The following is a 20859-nucleotide window of genomic DNA, read 5'->3' on the forward strand; positions in this document are numbered from 1 at the left end:
AATTTTTATGGACATGACGGTCAAGTATTTTATGTTGTCATTTGGTGTTTTGTTCCTCAATGCAATGATTCATTCAGAAATCAGAATGAGCCTCACGTGAGGGTCTAATTTTTGTTGCCAGTTGGAATTAAACCTAAAAGGCCTCTAAAAACTCACTGCCAGAACTCCAGCTGCAGCCAGTCATGAATGAGTGCTAGTGCAGCCTCTGCAGCTCAGTGAGTGAACTCAGGCGGTTCTCAGCTTTTACATGGCCATATACTGAGAACGAGAAAAACTTTTATATCCTTTTAAGTAAGAGCACAGGTTACATACCCTTCTTTTAACCTTTCTAAATTGTTGTACAACTCTCTGTCTAATAATCACTAATCACTTTATACACCCTTGTATTTAATTCGCTTCTGTTTCCAAAATCATCTTGAATTGGAATAATTTGTAGTATTTTGTTTGACTAATATGCCTGTAAAAAAGTTGAAGAGAGGGTTAAATGTCCCATTGCGGCTCAGGTCAAACATTGCGTTTGAGAATAAAATGATGAGGTCATCAGCAGAAGATGGAGAGTGTGATCGCCGTAGTTACATCTCTCTCCGTCCGGCTCCTCCCTGCAGCACTTGCATTTTTCATCTCCACACAATTCAAACCAATGAGCTGTAGCATGGGCCCATTGCTCCGCACATCACAGCACCTACACACACACACACGCACGCAATGGGTACGCATAGGGCAATGACACCACTCCGCCACGCTTTCTCATCTATTCCACTGCCTTTTCCTTAATATTTCACCAGCCAATTATTATTTTATGCCCCCTCTTAATGTGCCTCTGGTAAGTTGTCTCACAGATGAACGGGCAAATGCATGAACAAAAGCCATAAGAAAGAGGAAAGAAGGGCAGAAAGGATTGTTTAAATGTTTGTTTGGAGGTGTTCAAATAAATGCCAGCGTGCCCAGACATGCCAGCACATTTATTGGATGTGGGGCGGAAGTGTGCCACAGGCTCGACAGCAGACCGATAGAAGGATCTCTCTCCCAATCACTCCCAGACTCACATCTGGATCAGTTTGAGAGGATCCACCGCCAGAGGAAAACATGCATCTGCTTCAACTGCCACTTCCATCACAGCAAACTGAGAAAACAACTTTGAACTCATGAAAAATATTGGGTTTAGTAAATAAACTACAAGACATGGGAAAGCAGTAGATGCAGTATAAGTCAGAAATGTTGTGTTTTTGGGTAGGGTTGTCCAAAAGAATTATAGCTGGAAAGTGTTTGATACTTATCTTCTTGATATCTTCTTGAATAGTTTTAGAATGATCTTGAACCTTTCCAAAACTATATGGCAATTTTAAAGTAACTATACTGTTGAAAATATGGCATCATGTTTGGAAAAAAAAGAAAAATTTTCATTGTGGTATTAAAATTGGTAGTGAGTATCAAGTCTTTTCCTTAAAACGGAAAGCGTGTTTGAAATTTCAGAATTGGGACAACGCATGTGTTATTGCTAAATTGCAGTTGCCATGTTAAAAATTGCCTGTGGTCTGTGCATAAATAAAAAGTTGGATCATGTTTTGGAAAGGTTTAATATGGTTTGGCCCTGGACTCGTGATTGAGCCCTTATTTAATCGGGATTTAGCCAAAGCAGCAGCCTTCTGTTTCTCTTCATATCATAGATGAGACTGATTCAGTGTGTTACAAATAGCACATAATATTCTGTCTATATTTAACTTTTGTCTGGCTGTTTCATGTAAACTCAAACCTACTTTAGCATGTACTAAAAGTGGCCTCCCCATGTCCCGGCAGTGCTAAATATCAAATGTTATGAAGCGACAGACAGGTGATGGTTACAGTGGGTGCGCTCGGCTCTGGTCCTGTTATGTGATCCGCCTCACCCCTCGCTCCCTCAGATAATCCCTTCCTAATTCCCTGTGCGCCCTGTGCCAGCTTCGTCCAAATTGTGATTGACTTCTGTCCCACACCGCGACACCCCTCTCTTGCCCCCCTCTCCACCGGCTCCTCTCCTGCTTCTAGATTAACTGGATCAGTTTTGGGTTTCAGCGCGGTGCTGTTGTATTTCTCACTCATAGATCCACACACATAAACACATAGATAGGTTGTTTTTTGGCCCGTTTGACTATCAGACCCCTAACAGTCTGCGTCGCCATCTGTCACAGCACTATCCATACATATACATACACTCACATAACAACTGTTGGTACATGCGGCTTTACGGATGCCTCTGTATGTAAACAGGGCTGTCCATATTGTTAAATTTACACACTGTTCCTTACATTTCCACTGGGTCTTCTCCTAATACAAATAAGAAGGAACTAATTTGACTTTCCACACTAGTCTTTTGATTCTGACAGGCAGGGCTCAGCGCAGGCACAAAATCATTCTGCCATCGCCTCAGGAGCTTCTTACTTTTTTTTTTTTTTTTTTTGTATTTTTCATTTCCTTCTTGCTCATATGGAATAAAAAGTTTCATTGCTCCAGGCTTGTGGGATCTTTTTAGTAAGGTACAAGCCGAAAATCAAAAATAAGACATTTTGTCCGACAGTTGATAGAAATGAAGCAGCGTTCTATCAGTGGTATGTTCACAGACGCATTTGGACTCTCATATCTGGTCTAATCCTGATTTGTGACTATGGGCTTTGTTAGATGACTTAGTGTTGCTGATGTAACGCGCCCGCAGCACTTTGTTTGTGAGAGTTGCTGGCAGCAGATGGTGGAGTGCTATTACCACAGAGCAGTGGACACTGGAGAGACGAACTGTGTTGACTGCAGCAGATCTTCAGCCTCCTCCCTCAGTGTCAGACGATGAACGACCCACTCTTTTCTCTCTCTCGTCCTCCCCCTCTCTCTCTCTCTCTCTGTCTCTCTCTCTCTCCAGACACTCTTTCATCATCTGTCTCTCTCTCTCTCTCTGTCTCTCTTTCTCTCTGTCTCTCTCTCTCTCTCTCTCTCTCTCTCTCTCTCTCTCTCTCTCTCTCTCTCTCTCTCTCTCTCTCTCTCTCTCTCTCTCTCTCCAGACACTCTTTCATCATCTGTCTCTCTCTGTGCCTCTCATTTCTCTGTATGGGTGTCAGTGTTGTCCATCACTGCCGTCACACAGCAGTCATCACACACTCAGATCTATGGGTGTGTATTTATCACATTGCGAGGACTAAAATCTATGTACACAATCAAATTATGTTTCCTTATGTCGATAAAACTCATCCGTAATTATTACGACCTGATTTGAAGTTCAGTTATACATTAAAATATGTCAAAGTTAGGGTTAGAGCATTAAAGTTAAGATCAGTGTCTTGGAAATGAGTGGAAGTCAGTGTAATGTCCCCAAGAAGCATGTGAACCCAACATGTTGTGTGTGTGGTTGTGTGTTTGTTTTCAGTCTGGTCTGTGTGCGTAGCGGCGAATACCCGATCTTTATCTCCCTCATGCCCCCCACCCCTACCCCCCACGTCAGCGCTGCGTGTGAATCAAGGTCAGTGGGGATCTGTTGGCAGTCACCCCGCCTGAAGCCCCTCCTCCCTCTCCCACCCCCCTCCTCCCCCCAAAGGATGGACACAACATGCACATGCAGCCATCTCCATGTACCCACTACAGCTCACTTTAGCTCGGTGAGTTTCAGCGGATTAATTACTGAGGAAGCCAGCGCGTCTCTGACCTCCTCTGTTGGACTAATTGAAATCTAATTGAATTGTGCTTGTCTAGACTAATGAAACCCCACTGCTGAAGCCGACAATCTTTTAGCCATAGCTACAAGCCAGTAACCACCCAGTACAGTACTGGCTGCATGGTGTGGCACTGCTTGGTAACTTTGGAGACTGAATCAGTGGGCACACAGCACTGAAATACTGTCTACATAACACAAGACTTAGACTAACTTTATTGATCAACAAGGGAAACATTTTGGTCACATTAGCTCATACATCACAATATAAGATACTAACAAAGAGCAAAAATATAAATGATAATAATAAAGTCATAGTCAAGGCAGTTTACTTAAACTCACAGATTATTTGATTCAAAAAGGTTTCATTTTAATGTAATGTAATGTAATTTAATGTAATGTATAATGAACGTAAAAAGGAGACGTCAATACAATGTTTGAGGGTTTGCCACTTGTCTCCATGATGTTATTGTTCTGCTGTAATGCTGTACAAAAGCATGGGTCATCTCTCCATAGATCTGTCCTGTAACTTAACTTGGTGTCATCTTCTTGTCTCCATTGAGATAAATAAGTTGGAAGTACTGTATATTGTACCTGGCAATGAAATAACATCTCTATGGAGAAGCAGGTTGTGGACCTCACACATTTGTTTCACATGTTTAAAACACAAATCCTGCATATTTAGGCTAAGTTCCCCCTCAAACAGAAAACACTGTTTCACCTTGTGATGTCATGTGGTAATACAAGTGCTCCACTGTCATTTTAAACTACGCCTTCATGAGAATCATTTGGATAATTTCATCCATGGAATCGCCCTTCTTAACTGAACCAAAAGTAAAAACAGCTGCTAACTTGAAAACTACCACATGACACATGACACAGAGCATTATGAGCTTTGGTGATAGGCTAATAATAAAGGATTACTCAAACATGTTTGAATGAAACAAAACACAATCCGTGTATGTTTTTAAGGAGGTAACAACAACATTTTAACATGGCTTAAAGCTCATAAGAGTACATTTTGTGTAATATAGAACCTTGAAATATTTACTTGCTAATTTGATGCTGGATAGCTGGAAATGTGCTGTTAATAAGGGCAATTTTCTATTATTATTGTTGTTATTATTAACCAGTGCACCATGACTGAGCAGAGGCTGTATTCCACTGCTGAGCTCTGGCTTGTGGAAACTCATCGGTGTGTGACAGGCCTCTTCATGAGTCCTGCAGTGCTCCATCAATTAGACCACAAGCAAATAGGCAAATGCTGCTCTTCTTCTAAATAAAGTGATCCTCTGGGACTTTTGAGACATACTCTAGATTTCACTCCCTGTAAACATCAACAAACAACCGCAGTGGCCTTGTTTCCTGACTTCACACTGAGCAGAGAGCGCTGAGGAGGGGAGTGGGGCACCCATGGGAGAAGCTTGTTTTTATAGGTCTTCTGTAGCTTGTAGCAGGTGAGAAACATAACTATTCTCTTAAGGTTAGTAATTTGATGTTCCCTTTATTCTTTGTAGAATATATTACTTTGCTAGGCAAGGAGGATGCTGCCATGAGAGAGGCTGAGGAAAGGAGAGTGGTAATTAGATAGACATGGGGACATGGTTTTGTGTGGCAGCAATAAATGATCTTTACAACTGGTTTGACCCCGATTTGGTCCTGATAGACAAGGTTTAGTCCTAGTTTAGTCCAGGTTTTGTTCCAGGTTTTGTCCCAGTTTCATACCAATGTTGATTAGGCATCTCACAATAACAGATATATTTCTGAATAAACTATAGATAAAAACCATCATATTAAATGGCTCTGACACAATAACCCTAAAGCTGGATTTCCTCCAAAAAACTGAATATAATGAACATGAGCTGCTATAAATAAATAAAACTTAATGAGTCATAGAAGTTATTAATTCAACCCTCTTCAAAAAAAAAAAAAAATAACAAAAAGTTCCCCTCCAGTACAAGAAAAAGTACCCATAATAAATATTGACCCCCAAAAATAATTGTTCCATCTATCATGTATTGAACAACAAGTCAACAGAGTAATTATTGTGACAAGAGTAACGCTGATGTGGTGTGTGCATGTGTGAAGTCACCACATCTCATCCGCCACTCCTGCTTTCAAGTACAGATACAGCTTTTCACACTGTATTCATGGGTTTCTGCTTTCTCTTTAAAGGTGATAACTTGAAGACTTTACCCATTTACAATATTTGCTATGGCAACAGTACTAGATTTTCATCTCTCTGAAATGGATAGCACATGTATATCTATATTATACTAAACTTGTCTGTGTATGTTTTTACAGGTCCCCTTGCAACCTGGCCAGTCCTTTAAATTCACTGTCCTGGAGACACTGGACAGGATCAAGGAGGAGTTTCAGTTTCTTCAGGCTCAGTATCACAGGTAAAAGCGTTTCAAGTTTAGATCAATACAGCTAAAACAAAACTAGAGGAAAGGTGTTAATACAGGTTTTGTGTTGCTTTCTGTAATGTTTCCATCAACAATAATAGTGCTGGGTTTGGAATTAGTGATCAAAGGGATCTAGGGTTGCTGTTTCATGCAAGAATAAATATTTATAATGTAAGACTAAATCATTTCTGACTATTGCTTTTGTTAATCAAACTCCAATATGTTATGAACTGTATGAATATAATTATTATCTCTTTACTTTAACACTGACAATAACAGTGTTCATATGGCGCCTAAGCATCCCCTAGGATTAACCATCTCTACTAATGTCTGGCACATAGCTATTGTAACTGCAAAGCATAACTGGAAAGTGGCCATCATGTGAAACATTACGTGTCGATTCATTGAGCTCATCTTTGTGTGTACGGACATCCTACACTTACAATAGAGGACACAATGGAGTACAACAGTAAATATATACAACTCCTTTTCGTATTTCCACACAATGTTAAACTGCATTTGACCTCAGCAGTAGTGACAGTAGGCTAGAAATTATAATTTAATTCAGTGGATGCAAATAGGCCATTTTAATATGTGTCCCCTGTGCCTACTGCAGCCTGAAGCTGGAATGTGAGAAACTGGCCAGTGAGAAGACGGAGATGCAGCGCCACTACATCATGGTGAGTCCAATCAGGCCTTTCCCTTTTCCTAACTCTGATTTAGAGCTCCCCTCAGAGCTCAGAGGCTGTGACCGCTCTGACGGGCTCCTCTGTTCATATTACAACCAAACCAGCTGTGCATGGGTCCTGGATGTATTATGCTGTATTTACATCACTCACTTAACAGCTATTTTTACCTAAGCTCCAGTTTTAGTGTTAATATTTTTTATTATTAATGTTTTTGTCATCTTATCAGCTCGATACATTGTCTTGAAGAACATGGTTTTACATTTTATAATAAAAGAGATTGAAATTTCTTCAGCACAGCAGCAAACCCCTTGTTCTGGTATTTGATTGTTCTACTAGTAACAACACTGTCAATAGTTCCTTTTTATTGCAAGAAATATGAAAGAATTACATTTTAAGCTTAGTCCTCACAGTTAAGAATAAACTGCTTTTGCATCAGTTTGGGCTTGATGCTGATATCTCTGGTGATGGTTATTAATTAATAATGACAGCCCAATGAGTTTTTTTTTTTTTACAGTACTGTTTTTTTACTTTCTCTTTTACATCTCTCTGTCCATGTTCAGCCCTGCGCTGGTTCATCTGTTCCTAGTTTTTTTTCTCTAACAGCCCTGAGCTCCCTGTGTGTCTGTGCGACTAAAGGCGCACATGTATCGTAAGCCTTCGTCTGTGCTACACAAACCCACCGCGAGCCGACCAGAATACGATATGCACCATCTGCTAAGCTGCTAGCATTTCATAAACCTGGAGAGTGGTCAGGATCAGGGCTGTGAGCACCGCAGACACACAGACGGAGGCAGAGTACGGAGAAGAGGGGACGCAAAAGCCCACAGATAAAATAATGCCAGCACACAAGAGCTGGAGACTGTTTATATGCAGCAGAGAGCAGGGAAATGCATACAGCAGGTGCGCAGACCTAACGCTTCCACATCTTTATTTTACTTTCTTAAAAAACAACATGACTCAACCAAGGAGGGTTTTCACATGCACAGAGAGAAGCTGTAGAGATAGCTTTAGCCTTTTATACAGATAAAGATGTAACTGGTGATCAGTTATTCTGCTACTGAACATATGCTTATGCAGTGGAACTTAGCTGATGATGCTATTTTATTTGTATTGTATTTGTTCACTTTTTAGGTTACTTTCAAGATTTAAATCGAAAGTAAAGTTCCTAATGAATGATTTCAGGCATTTTTGGGGCCTTTAATTCATATATGGTAATATAATTCTTTATCCCGTAGTCCCAATTATACACTATTTGAAAACAACAATTTCTCAGTCTTTCTTGCATTTCCCAACATCCCATAACTGGTGGTTTTTAAAGTACATTTAAACTTCATTGACTTTTCAAAGAGAAAACACAAGATTCTGCTTGCACACAAAGTATAGTACAGTGAGAACCACACACAAAGAAAAGACGCCTCAGACGCCTTCGTACACCCACTTTCCTAATCTCTCCGGCACTCCCAGTTTTAGCTGCGGTTTTCTACAATAACTGTGCAGTAAACACCTCTTACACAATGCCAGCATCCTGCCTGACTCTACCTTTTTTGCATAGACAGGGCCATAGATGACATTTGAGTGAACTTTGTGCATATTAAATGTCATGGCCTTTGTGACCAGTGGTGAACTACAGAGAGGCAGAGATAACACCAGAATCCTGCACTACGTTCTAGTCTTTTTAACAGCTCCCTTTGGCAGTGAGTGGGCTTTGAGGTCAGAGAGGGGTCCATGTGGTGTGTACACTCATCCATACATGCACACATATAGGCTACGACTGCAGGCTCTAATACTTGAACTGGATCTCTGCTCTGGAAGTGTGGCCCTAGCACTGAGAAGAGAGAGAGAAAATGAGAGGGAACGATAGCTCAGAGAGAAAGAGAGAGAGAGAGAGAAAGAGAGGCAGAGAGAAGAGAAAGAGAGAGAGAAAAAAAAGAAAACCACTCATGAGGGAGGAAGGGCACAAAGGAGGCTGAGGGAATAAAATAGCAGTGAAGGAAGGAAGAAGAGTACAGAGGGGAGAGGATGGGAGGATGAATCTAACAGACAGAGAGAGAGGGAGTGATAGTGATGTGTTTTTTGGAAAAGGATGGTGGTGGGGGTGATGCAAAAGAAAGGGATGAAGGGAAAGAGGGCGCACTCACAGACACGTAAATAATGTGAAGCAACAACGGCCTGGCTGTGCCCACAGAGGAGATAACCCAGAAGGCTATATTTAGCTTGTTAGCCCTGGTACACACACACACGCACGCACACACACACACACACACACACACACACACACACACACACACACACACACACACACACACACACACACACACACACACACACACACACACACACACACACACACACACACACACACACACACACACACACACACAAACACAAACACACATACACACATACACACACTATAAGGCCTGTTTCCACCACGCTGCATCACTGTGTTTCTATTCTGCACCTTTAAATACTGCACTCAGGGCTGCACCTCTTGCCCAAACCATGATATGAGAACATATAAAAGGAAATACAGATTAGAAACCATGAACACAGTAGTAAGTAAAAATAATCAATTTTATTATCAATTATCATGTGTTGCTGTTTTAAGAAGTCTTTGTTGAATTTTAATTATGTTAACACTGACTACAGAGAAAGTCCTTTGTGAATTCCAGATGTTAGTTCACAGTTATGGATTAATCTTATTATTGACAGTTTTATTTTCCACACGTGAGAATGAGTTGTGGAGTTTTCTTTGTGTCACCAAACTTGTCAATGTCGCTGAGACTTTTTCATTGGCAGTGGGCACACTTTACAATTTTCATGCTTTAGAGACATGTTGCAATAGCCCTCTTAAATTGCAGCTGTCTGTGGCGTATGGAGCCAGCTTTTGGATATTGTGTGTTGGATCTTTGGCAGCTCCAATGTGTGTTGCTGCTTTTTGGATGGAAGACATGTTTTGTGTTGGCTGCTTTAATAGACTCATGGTTCATTGTGAGCTGTGGAGAGCATGAGCGAGACATTGGCATCTTTAGGGGGGAAGCTGCCATCTTGATTTTAGTTGGTGTTTATACTTCTGATAGGTTAGGTTTCTTAGGGCAATAAGACATTTATAACAGTTTCTTTTCCTCAAACTGATTGATTACAGCTTCAATTTTATTTTGTCGTTTTCTGAACATAAACAATAGACTTTTAGTAATTACTGTTTAAAACAAAAATGTCAGAATACTGCTCCAAATCACAGCTTTTACTGATATATAATTGCTATAGACCTCTTGAAAATACCCAAGCATATTATTGATGAAACATAAAAGCATAGAAAGCATAGAAATAACGTATTCTGGATGTTGATTAAAAGTTGATGAATTGCCCTGCCCTGTGATTTCTCCTCATACTCCTCAGTGTATTTTTAAATAAAGGGCTGTTGATTGTTAGCCTCAGTAATAAGAGTGTGTGGATGTGTAGGTTGTATAAAGGACCTTCCCTGCAGAGCGGCGTTCACCTCTGGCGGTCTGGGAGATAAGCAGGGGAGCACCAGAGTGTGAATGAAAGAGAGATGGAGCCGTCTTGCATCATAAAACTCCCCAAAATCTTTGGCTTATTCAAACAGACCTTTTGGACAAAAGGCTTTACTGCTGAGCTATAAAGTAAAAATTATCTTTACTAAAGTGGACATGTTATACATAGTGATTTTGTAACACGGTCGTTGGCATCTTCATATCAGTATATCACAGTCCAGGGTTTTCAGTGGCAGGAAAATTTTGTACTGTTGCCATAGCAATTAGCAATTCAACAGGAAACAGGAAGTTGAAACGCAGAACAAGAGTTGAAACTCATGAGCAGTGATTGCAGTTGAAAGCTGAAAGTGAAAGACAAGTTGTGTTCAAGGTGTGAAATATATGCTTTCCATTTCAGTAGCCTACTAACCAGCTGACCTTTCATAAGTTTCACACATGGTGATTGTCTAAAGGTAGTCTAAAGAGTCTAAAGTCTAAAGCCTTACTGATAGTATTGCTGGTTGATTGAATTTTTAAGGAAGTCAGTGATGGTCCAAGAAAGATAAAGTTCTTGTTTTATATTGCTGTGTCTGATAGATGGAGCCTTTACTCCTGAACTAAGATCCTGCTGTGATAGTTTTCAATGGAACACCTGGTATAATCTTTAATATGTATGTTTCATTTCAGCTGTCACTCCGGGTCCTCAATAATTTCTCAGTGCGATTAAATGTTCTCAGAAACCCATTTTATTTCTATCAATGTCCGGGCTGTCAGACAGAAGACAGAACCACAGGAAGCGACGCGCCCACCCCTTTAATATAGAGTCCAAAGAAGACGTGTGCTGAAGGGTGACAGCTCCCAGCCGGGGGCACATCAGGTGGCCTGTGTGTGTGTGTGTGTCTGTGTGTGTGTGTGTCTGTGCGTGTGTGTCTGTGGGTGTGTTTGTGTGTATCTGTGTGTTTAAGAGAGGTGCACACTCGCGGCAGGGACTCTGGTCTTAATGAAGGGACGAGCTGCTGTGAAAGACGAAATATTGTTGCACTAAGCGTCAGCATAAGAAGAGGCATTAAGTGTGATATGTAGCACTTGCTTTGTTGGTTATATTTGTGGAAACAGAACTGTTGGTGATTTGAAAAGCTTTCTTTTCAAATGTTGTCTTTCACGTGTTCAAGATGCTTTGTATCTAAGAGTTTCATTTATTTAACTGACCTTGTAATGCCTTAAAAGTGGTTAAGAGTCAGCTCCATAATTCAGTAATATGTCTCACTCCTCTAATTATTTAGGGAACTTTACTTTTATGAAGATGGCTGTGGTTAGCTTTAGGCCAAACAGGGGGGAACTGCATCTCCTACCTAATTATAGCTTTAGGGTCATAGTTTCAAGATTAAACTATTCCCAATGCAGAATACTGTATATATGCCCCTTGACTTATTAGAGGAAAACATGTTATATGAATTTATGCTTGCAGCCTATATTCTTACAGCTCAATCAATAATAGTGGTGGAGTGGATCGCAGTCTTGTCTTACTTTATGAAGGTCTCAGGTTTGCATGTTCTTCTGGGTTTCATTCCTCCACCTAAAACATGCACAATAGACCCCCAGCAGTAGGTCTGTCACTATAACAAATTTTGAAGCATGGTATACAGAGAAATACCATGATAAACAATAATACTGAGACTACTTTTGCCACTGACTCAAAGCACGATAATAGCAGTAAACCTATTTTTAAATATATAGTATCATTAAAAGCCCCGAGCTGCAACGAATCAATAGCAGAGTGAAGCAATAATTAGCAATAGAAGTTATTCATTCAACCCACTACAGCTCAAATCCTATTGTATTACAACACAAATAACACAAATCTCCCCATTATTGCAAAGAAAAAGTACACGTGATAAATATTGAGCCCAAAAATATATTGTTCCAGCTTTCATGCAAAGGATAAGTTGTCCTGTGGGGAGAATTACTATTTTCTGCAATTTTTGAAGCTAGCATTTGCGAAAAAGAGTGACATACGTGAACTCCAGTGCTGAAAAAAGGTCCTATATTATATTTTGTTAATTTTCCATGTGTTCAGTCTCATCCGTCATGTGATCGCTCGGAGCTGTGTGTTATGTTGTGTTGAGTGCAGCCCTGAGGTGCAGACACTGTGTGTTTAGTGCTGCTCTCAGCCTCTTCCTGTGCCTCTGCTCATCCGTCTGATTCAGTCTGACACTGTGGTCTCCTCAGCAACATTACACACACACTCAGAGAGGGGCGGGAGAAGAAAAGAGGGAGGAGAGGAGGAGCAAGGAGAGAGGGGTAAGGAGAGATTTAGGGAGAGAGATAGAGAGAGAGAGAGAGAGAGAGGAGAGGGGGATCGAGAAGAAAGGGTAAGGGTTAGAAAAGAGAAAGAGGAGAGGGGAGGAAGAGGACAGGGAGATGGGAGTAGAGAGAAAGAAAATGGGAGGGGGGGTGAGAGGAGAAAGGAGGAGAGCTGGAGCAAGGAGACAGAGGGTGGAGAGAGAGAGGGGAGGAGAGAGAGGGAGTTTATAGAGGGAGAGGAGTACAGGGAGAGGGGGAACAGAGAGAGGTGGAGATGAGAAGAAAAAGTAGGGAGCGAATAGAGGAGAGGGAGGGGAGACAAGGTGGAGGAGGAGAGAGGGTGAGAAGGGAGGGATGAGGGAGGAGAGAGAAGGCAGAGATGGGAGACAGTGGAGAGAGAAGGGAAGGCAGAAGAGTAAAAAGATAATAAAAGACAGGACATAGAGGCTCTTTGCAGCAGCAAAGAAAAAAAGGAAGGGAGGGAGATATGGGAGGAGGAGAGAGGTGGGACAGGAGGGAGAGTTATACGAGGGAGGGGTGAGGAGCAAAAAGATAAAAGACAGGGTATACAGGCTTTTTGCAACAAAGACGAAACCACAAGGACTTATAAAGCAAGAACTAAGAAATATTGGTATCACACTTTTTGTATGTGGCTTTCTTGATGCAATCTATTATTAGAGTGCCGTGATTAGGGTCCTGCTTTTTCGTTTATGACATCGATTTCTTTATCAGTGGGCCAACTATGACTCCTGAAAAAGTCTTTTTACATAAATTCTCTCAAACCAGGATATTGGCTGAATCGATATTTGGAAGCCGATATCCGATACCAGTATCAGAGCAGTGCATCCAATGTTGTTTTTTTGATCATTTGGCTCTGTTAGCTGCTTCATAAACTAAAATCTAAGACAAAAAAGATAAACTAATCCAAAATAAGACTGATATGACCTAGCAGGAAGAGAGGGGCTCGATTGATACTGGGATTGCGCTCTACTTAAGCTGCTTCACTCTGCCAGCCAATAGTGTGATTCGTCCAGAGGATTTAAGCAGGGCCAGATGTAGGGAAGGATTGAGTCTGTTTTAAGAGTCTTAAACCTGTCTGCCCAGTCTAGAACTGGACAAACAGACATTGACAAGAATTCATAAAGTTTGAATAATTCTCGAGCAAACTGCTGCAGGTGATAGTGTCTTAACTACAGAGATCCAGTGTGCAGAGACATCAGCTTAAAGCAAAAAATACATCAGGGAGCCATGAAGAAGTGGTCTATTATATTTAGTGTTATCAGTGGCAACACTGCATGTCTCCTGTGGCACAACAATGAGGAAATTAGACCATAAAGCACTAAATAACCATTTTGTTCACTATTTTTGCTTGTGCATTAAAACTTGCATCCCAAGTTGTAAAGCGCTGTACCCCTGTTGTGTCACCTACTTAAAAGTATAATGCACAACTTTTCTGGTGGGGGGTTCACTACCTACTTGTCTCCATTGAAATGTTATTGCTTTCCCAGAAATATTCCATGGTATGACTTTAAACATACATCTAGCATTTATTCATTACTGGTGTTTCTATTGCTCAAAAATACAATAATTCTTCCTGTGAATAGAGGCGACTCTCCACAGATCTGAATTATAACCTGCTTGTCTCACTTGTGGTAGATAGAGCTGTACTCTGGAACATTCTAAACAAAGCTATAACATTTTCATGGAGATAAGCAGGTGGCGGTCCCTCTGCTAGAAATGTTACGCAGTGTACCTTTAAGTAACATAGTGCATAATAAATTACCTCAAATTCCTCCACCTCTAGTGGAGGTTAGAGCCATGTACTCATTTTCCAGTAAGGCTTTCAAAAACCTATTGACAACAAGCTGAGTGTGTAAAAGTGCCCTCTTTTAATGTGTCAAATTAAAATGTTTTTGCATTTCTAAATGTAGCTGCTACAAGCTCAGATCCAGCTGCAGCTCCTCTGATGAAACCTCCTGAAAGAGAAGCCTTAGTGTAGCCAAGCGTTTGCTGTGACTGATTTAGCCGTCACCCCCGTCACAGAGAAGTCAAAACCTGCTAAAACAACCTGTGATGTGGGTTCACTTTGAGCAGTAATAAATGTTTTAGTGTCTACCGTGCATGTTTGTGTGTGCGTGTATGTGTGTGTGGGCGGGCAGATGAAAGAGACAAGTCCACCCAAGAGACACCCATGAACAATGTTGCTGTTAAGGTCCTCCACACTTAGAGACAGCAGTACAGACAGTAAACAGCCACACGCTAACGTCCCATTTAGATAAATCACCTTGGATTAGACCCACTTCCTAAAGCTCATTTTCAAAGATCCTGCCAGAATCCATAGAGGCGTGCATGAGGGGGATTCTGGCTCCGCTGTCTTGCACTCTCTCAGCGATGCAGGAGGGGGGCGAAGGGTGCACCAGAAATAGAGAGCTGAGAGATATGGAGGAATGCCTTTTGTCTGTCCCGATGATGACAGTGCTGCGTGTGTGTGTTGTTAGCGCAGATACACACCAGATACAGCCCATGTTCACAAGACTGGAACCTCACAGCGCCATCAGATAAACAAGGATTACATTGGACCTCATTAATCTAAAGTAGCCCGCCTGTCGAACACACATAATGAGCTAAATGTGAGCTAAAGCACAGGTAATGGAGATGGTAATAAGAAAAATGATTGTTGTTATTCTTCATATTGGCTTCGCTAGAGGTACAATAGTGGGGTTCACCTCATGATGTATCAAACAAATTAGCACATTTTATATGGCCCAGCACGTCAGATACGATTTCGGTCGGTTGGTTACTTTTACTGTGTAACATTTTTCAGAGTTAGAATTCACATGTTGATTCAGATATAGTGAACCAAAGAGAGTTGGCTCTGTGGGTGGACACTGGACAGTACTTCTTGGTTTGGAGTTTGTTGGTCAGGGCATAAGTTACATAAGGAAATCAATATAGAGCTAGCACATAAAAAACTATTTCTAAATACAGAATGTACAATATGAGGTCAGTGGTTTTGAATGGTTCTTTTTAGGTTGAAAATCTTTGTTCTTAACACATAGTAAGTCCCACTGTTTATTGACTTCTTTACAAAGCATTTCACTGGGGACTTCCAAAGATTATAGTGAGTTAAGGGAGTTGTGTACTGCTCAGACAACATTTACTGTAGTCTTAGAAACCATGCATGTTTTGTTGGACTTTCAAGGAAAAAATATTAAAATAGTTACATTGTAAGAGGTCAAGGTATGATGATCTTTAGGATTGTGCTGACACAATACAAAAAATTCAAACTTAATTTTCATACTCGGTGTCTAATTTGGATAAGATCAAGGTCATCTGAAAACTTTTTTTTTCCTGTTTATTCTGATTTTTGTTTAGTATCAATACTTGTTTAATTAATACCTATTTTCTATACTAGTTTCAGTAGTGATTAGTATCAGATTTTCAATACTTTTTACCACTCTTATTTGTACCCTGGGGATATGAGTCAAAGCAAATGAGCAGTGCTAAGTTTAAGCACTCCTGCAGGGTGACACTGCTCTGCATCTTAACTACTGTGACCCAGCGTCAATAGTGGAATAAGCTAAGAGCAGACGACACCACAGGGAGCCATAGAGAAGTGGACTATAATATTTACTGCTATCAGTTGCATCTCCTGCGGAACAACAATGATGAAAATGAGTCCATAAAAACAACTAAATAACCTTGCTCAGTTGCATCTTTGCTTAATGCGTAGATCCCAACTTTAAAAGAGACATCACGTATATAGGCATTGGTTTTGGATGACATAAGGAGGTTAAGAAAAATATTTGCTTTGAGTTGAAACCCAAATCTAGTTCTCAAAACGTTAACATGTCTGTATGTAAAAGGTGGCAGGGTTAGAGTAGATCACAATGGTGGAAAGTAATGAAATACTTAAGTAAAACTACTCTACATAAGTCAAATCTGTAGTTATCTGCAAGAAGAATTTTATGTTTATTTCACTACAGCTGAATAGTATTTGTATTTTCTCCACTACTTTGAAAATGGACTGCAATATAATAATAATAATAATAATAATAATAATAATAATAATAATAATAAGTAGTAGAAGTATAATTTACTTATGGTTTAAAATTGCTGAAAAGGCTGAGGGGTTGTTTTCTATTATTTGGTGACATCTTGTCTTAAGGTTTTGAGTTCATTTTGAGACTACTACATTTGATGTTAAATATGTGTGTGATACTTTTCCTTTTACTCTAAATAAACATTTTCAAACAAGTTCTTCAATTCTTGTATACTTTAAGTTGATGTTTTATGTGATACTTTTACTTTTAATTAGTAATTAAAGTAATATTTCTGCTCCTCTATCTGTACTTTTATTTAAGTAAGAAAAATGTGTACTTATTCCACCAGTAGATCACAGAACAAACCATCTGAAAGCTCTATGATTTTAATACAATCTAAACATCTGACATTGCTGACCCCAAGTGTGTTCCAGAAACCCCAAAAACAGCACCAAAAAGAGGAGAGATATGAAAGGCAAACATTGATCTAGTATTAATGCGTTATTTCTAAAGAATCTTTCTCCGTTTTGTGTGGTCTTATGGGAGGCAGAAACATGCGACAAAGCCAATCGTCTGTGTTAATGAGGACGGACGCATTGAGCTGAATAGCAGTTTTAATTAAACAGTTTTGATGTAAGTGGACTGAAGATGATTTCCATTCATTTCTTGGCCACATCGAGGCTTTGCACACTTTGCCTGTTTCTATCATTACTTATTGCACGCCTTCTCATAATGTCATGTCATTTTTAGCTTGAGATGAATAGTTGTATGAGTATGAGCCAAGGCTTTATGTAAGGTGTAAACTTAAACTCTTTTTTCATGAGATATAGGAGCATTAGTTTTGCCCAGTACAAATGTATAAAAGCAGCTCTAAGGGCTGCTGTATGTTGTCTGCATCTTATAATAGACTTTTAAAATTTTATTTATAAGGTCAATTAATAAAACTGCACTGTTTGCATGCTAGTTGTTGTAAGAAGTGGCATGTCACGCAAACTCTGTTCTCGACTCTGAGATTTGTGGAACACGCTTTCACAAATTTCACATGAGAGTAAAGAATAAGTTTGGACAGCTGTAAACTGTGTGAAATTAACTAGTTCTGTTTTTCATGTTTTTAAAATTAGATACAGTGCCTTTAATTTTAAGGGAAAAAATGAATGTAATAAAAGAATCATGCATGACGTAGTAGGCTATGCTGAAGGAACAAAGAGGCAATCACTCAAGCAGAAATGAACTCAAACATGTTTTTATATGGATGTTTCCAATGTGTGTTGCCAGGTGCAAGATGTACGCATAAGGTATATACTGTATGTATAAGGTATAAAAACAGGCTTTGAGGTGGCTAAGAACAAAGAAAGGCATAGCAAATAAACGGGTGAAAGAAAAACCTTTATAGAAATGAGAGATGAAACTATTACCCAGATTTCATCTATTTCTGCCAAACTAAAAAAAGAAACTGGAATGCTTTAAGAAATACATAAATAAAAATAAAAAAAACACACCTGTTACAAGTATACATGTATGTGGTATGTGGCTAAATGCGCAGTACTTAACAAGAAACAAATGTAGACGCCACCACTCGAGAACGGGAGAGCAAATATATAGAGCAAAGCAGAAAATGAAAAGGCAGAGAAAGAGGGAGCGTGAAATGGGACGGAAGATGATTGATAGAAATGGCTCAGAGGAAAAAAAAAAAAAAAAACGAATACATTTTAGATTGAGTGAAAAGGACAGGGACAAGATCATGAGAAAATTTACATCAAAATGAATAAAGGTTCACTATGTTTTCTGGTGGAGGGTCCACCACCTGCTTGCAGCCGTGACCCATTGCCTGGACTGTTCCACAGTATACTATTTAACTCCATGGAGACAAACACACAAGTCAGATCTGTGGCGAGATGAGCCCACTCAATGTAGAAAAGTATATTTCTCAATTAACTTCAATCTAGTTAATTAACCGCAAGATAGATGTTTAATGCTAACGTGTGAAACATTTCTTCCAAAGCAATGACATTTCCATGGTAACAACCAGGAGCTGAACAGCTAAACCAGAAAAGTTTCACAGTGCACCTTTATTAGAATCCAAACAAACAGTGACAAAGGAGGGAAGAGGCCTGATTAAAGTTTGGTAAACTTTTTGAGGAATAATTACTTCTGCAAATTAGAAAAATTGAACATACAAAAACATTACTGTAGCACTTGAGGCGCCGGGCTGCCTGCACTGCCTGAGGGGAATCAACAAATGAACCTCTTGGCAAAATCAGCTATTTCACTTTTTTTTGTTCTATCTAACATAACATTTTCAGTCCTTTATTATGCTCTCTTTATTCTATTCCCAGCTCTGTGGCTTTTCAGTACAGTCTAATTTGAGTTTTTAATTGGATCGATAGATGGAGACCGACAGATATGGTGAATGAAATGGAAGATTGGTGCGTAATGAAGAAGGGCTGACAGAAATGAAACGAGAACATAAGTGAAAAAGGAAAGAGCGGAAAAATAAAATGCAAAGGAAGAGACAGGAGCGAGAGAGCGCGGGATAAATGGAGGAGAGAGGAGAGTGATGGAGTCAGCGTGGGCCTGTCTCATCAGTCACAGAGCTGCTCATCTGACTCTGCCTCTGCCACCAGCCCCACAGAGTATTACTGCTGTATACACTCACGCCACAGGAGACTAGGGTTTAACATAAAGCACACAACAAACCATGATCTACATTAGCCTAATATATTTGACAAGACTATTTCTTCTATATTTGGGATCTTTCTTTGAGATTCCCTTGAGACATATATAGTATAGTAGTAATAATAATAGTGATGTGGTCAGAGGGGCAATGGTGCAGATTGGCAGCCTTGCTTTTATCAGTCTGCCCCAGGGCTGCTGCTCCTCCGAGTGTGGAGTGACTGAATAGTGCACTGTAAATCGCTTTGGGTGTCTTGAAAGGCGCTGTATAAGTCCAATGATTAATTAATTAATGTTATCCTTTTTTCTTGCATTGAAGTAAATCATCATTTTACATTTGGTTCATTGTAAACTGCAACATTGATCTAAAACAGCTCAATAATAGAAATGGGACCAATGACTTCGTGTTCATAACTGCAGAACTAATATGCCCAGCCACATCATAGTGGCATTTCACTGATGAAGGCAGCAGATTGTCATTTACATGTTTTTATTTTTGAAAAGAGTAAAAAAAAAACAACCTAAATGTTCCCTACTAGTGTAAAGAAAAGATCCATGATAAATATTGAGCCCAAAATATCTGTTCCTGATCTTTTATTTATTGAACAACAAGTTGATAAAGTCATTGTTTTTACAGGCCATTGGTGGAGCATATAATTGTTTTGATAGACAAAAGCTTGCAGCAGATCACACAAACACAGAAAGCACAGTGGTTGATTTTCTAACCTGTGTTCAGAAAGACACACTCTGTGATCACACATTGCCCGCTCTGGGACATAACTGCCTCATTATTGATACTGCTCTCCTGTTATTTTCTTCTCTTCATTAAAGCTTCAGCAACAAACAGGGCCATACGTATGTGAAGCTGAGCAACAGATGTTCAAGGGAAATACTAACAAACTTCTCTCTTTGTCTTCACAGTACTATGAAATGTCCTACGGCCTCAACATCGAGATGCACAAGCAGGTAAAACTACTGTATTTGTATAAGGTGTAACTTTAAATGTTGAGGATGGATGTTTGCAGTGGGCTGTAAATGGTTATGTCTTATTTTTGCTGCTAGTTTTAATGTGTGGGTGGTGTGCTCTTTCATGTTCCCTGTATATGCAATGTGGTGCCTGGAATTACAGTCCACATCACTGTGTCCCTTTTAGTGGAGTAGCATTGGTTTACATACTCAAATGAGCTGTTCTGCACAGGTGGTGTCTTTTGTTTTTGGGGAAAATCCCGTGTGTCTGTATACAATGTGAATCACAGAGGTAACCCACATGTACTTAGTTAAAATACTTAGTTTTATTGGTCAGACTAATAATAGCCTAAGCTACAAGTGCTTTTAACATAACCACAACAAACACTAGCATTAAATGGAAAACTTTGTGATATAAATAAGCTATGCTAGGATGCAAAAATACATTGGAAGTTGGTTACTACAAAATCGTGCCAATTTTAGTCCTGCTTTAGAACAGTTTTTCATATTGACCAGACCTTGATGAGTATTTCCAAGTTCATAAAAGTATAGTGTGTAAACCTATCTAAGTTCAGAGGTAGAGTGATTTGTGTTCATTAAATGGCCGTACTG

General features: G+C 39.8%; 1 protein-coding gene across 1 annotated transcript in view; it reads left to right on the forward strand.

Annotated features, from left to right (window-relative positions):
• The first annotated feature begins 3598 nt into the window (after positions 1-3598).
• tle2b (TLE family member 2, transcriptional corepressor b) overlaps positions 3599-20859 on the forward strand; it is a 53221-nt gene continuing 35960 nt past the window's right edge. Inside the window, exons 1-4 of the mRNA XM_055164438.1 lie at positions 3599-3617; positions 5975-6072; positions 6695-6758; positions 20203-20247. Of these exons, the coding sequence (XP_055020413.1) occupies positions 6738-6758; positions 20203-20247 (66 nt within the window). The 5' untranslated portion in view covers positions 3599-3617; positions 5975-6072; positions 6695-6737. The remainder of the gene's footprint in view (positions 3618-5974; positions 6073-6694; positions 6759-20202; positions 20248-20859) is intronic.

Source organism: Boleophthalmus pectinirostris, unplaced genomic scaffold (genome assembly GCF_026225935.1).
Source record: "Boleophthalmus pectinirostris isolate CB_2022bp ecotype Guang Dong unplaced genomic scaffold, ASM2622593v1 HiC_scaffold_7, whole genome shotgun sequence".
Classification (NCBI taxonomy): domain Eukaryota; kingdom Metazoa; phylum Chordata; class Actinopteri; order Gobiiformes; family Gobiidae; genus Boleophthalmus; species Boleophthalmus pectinirostris.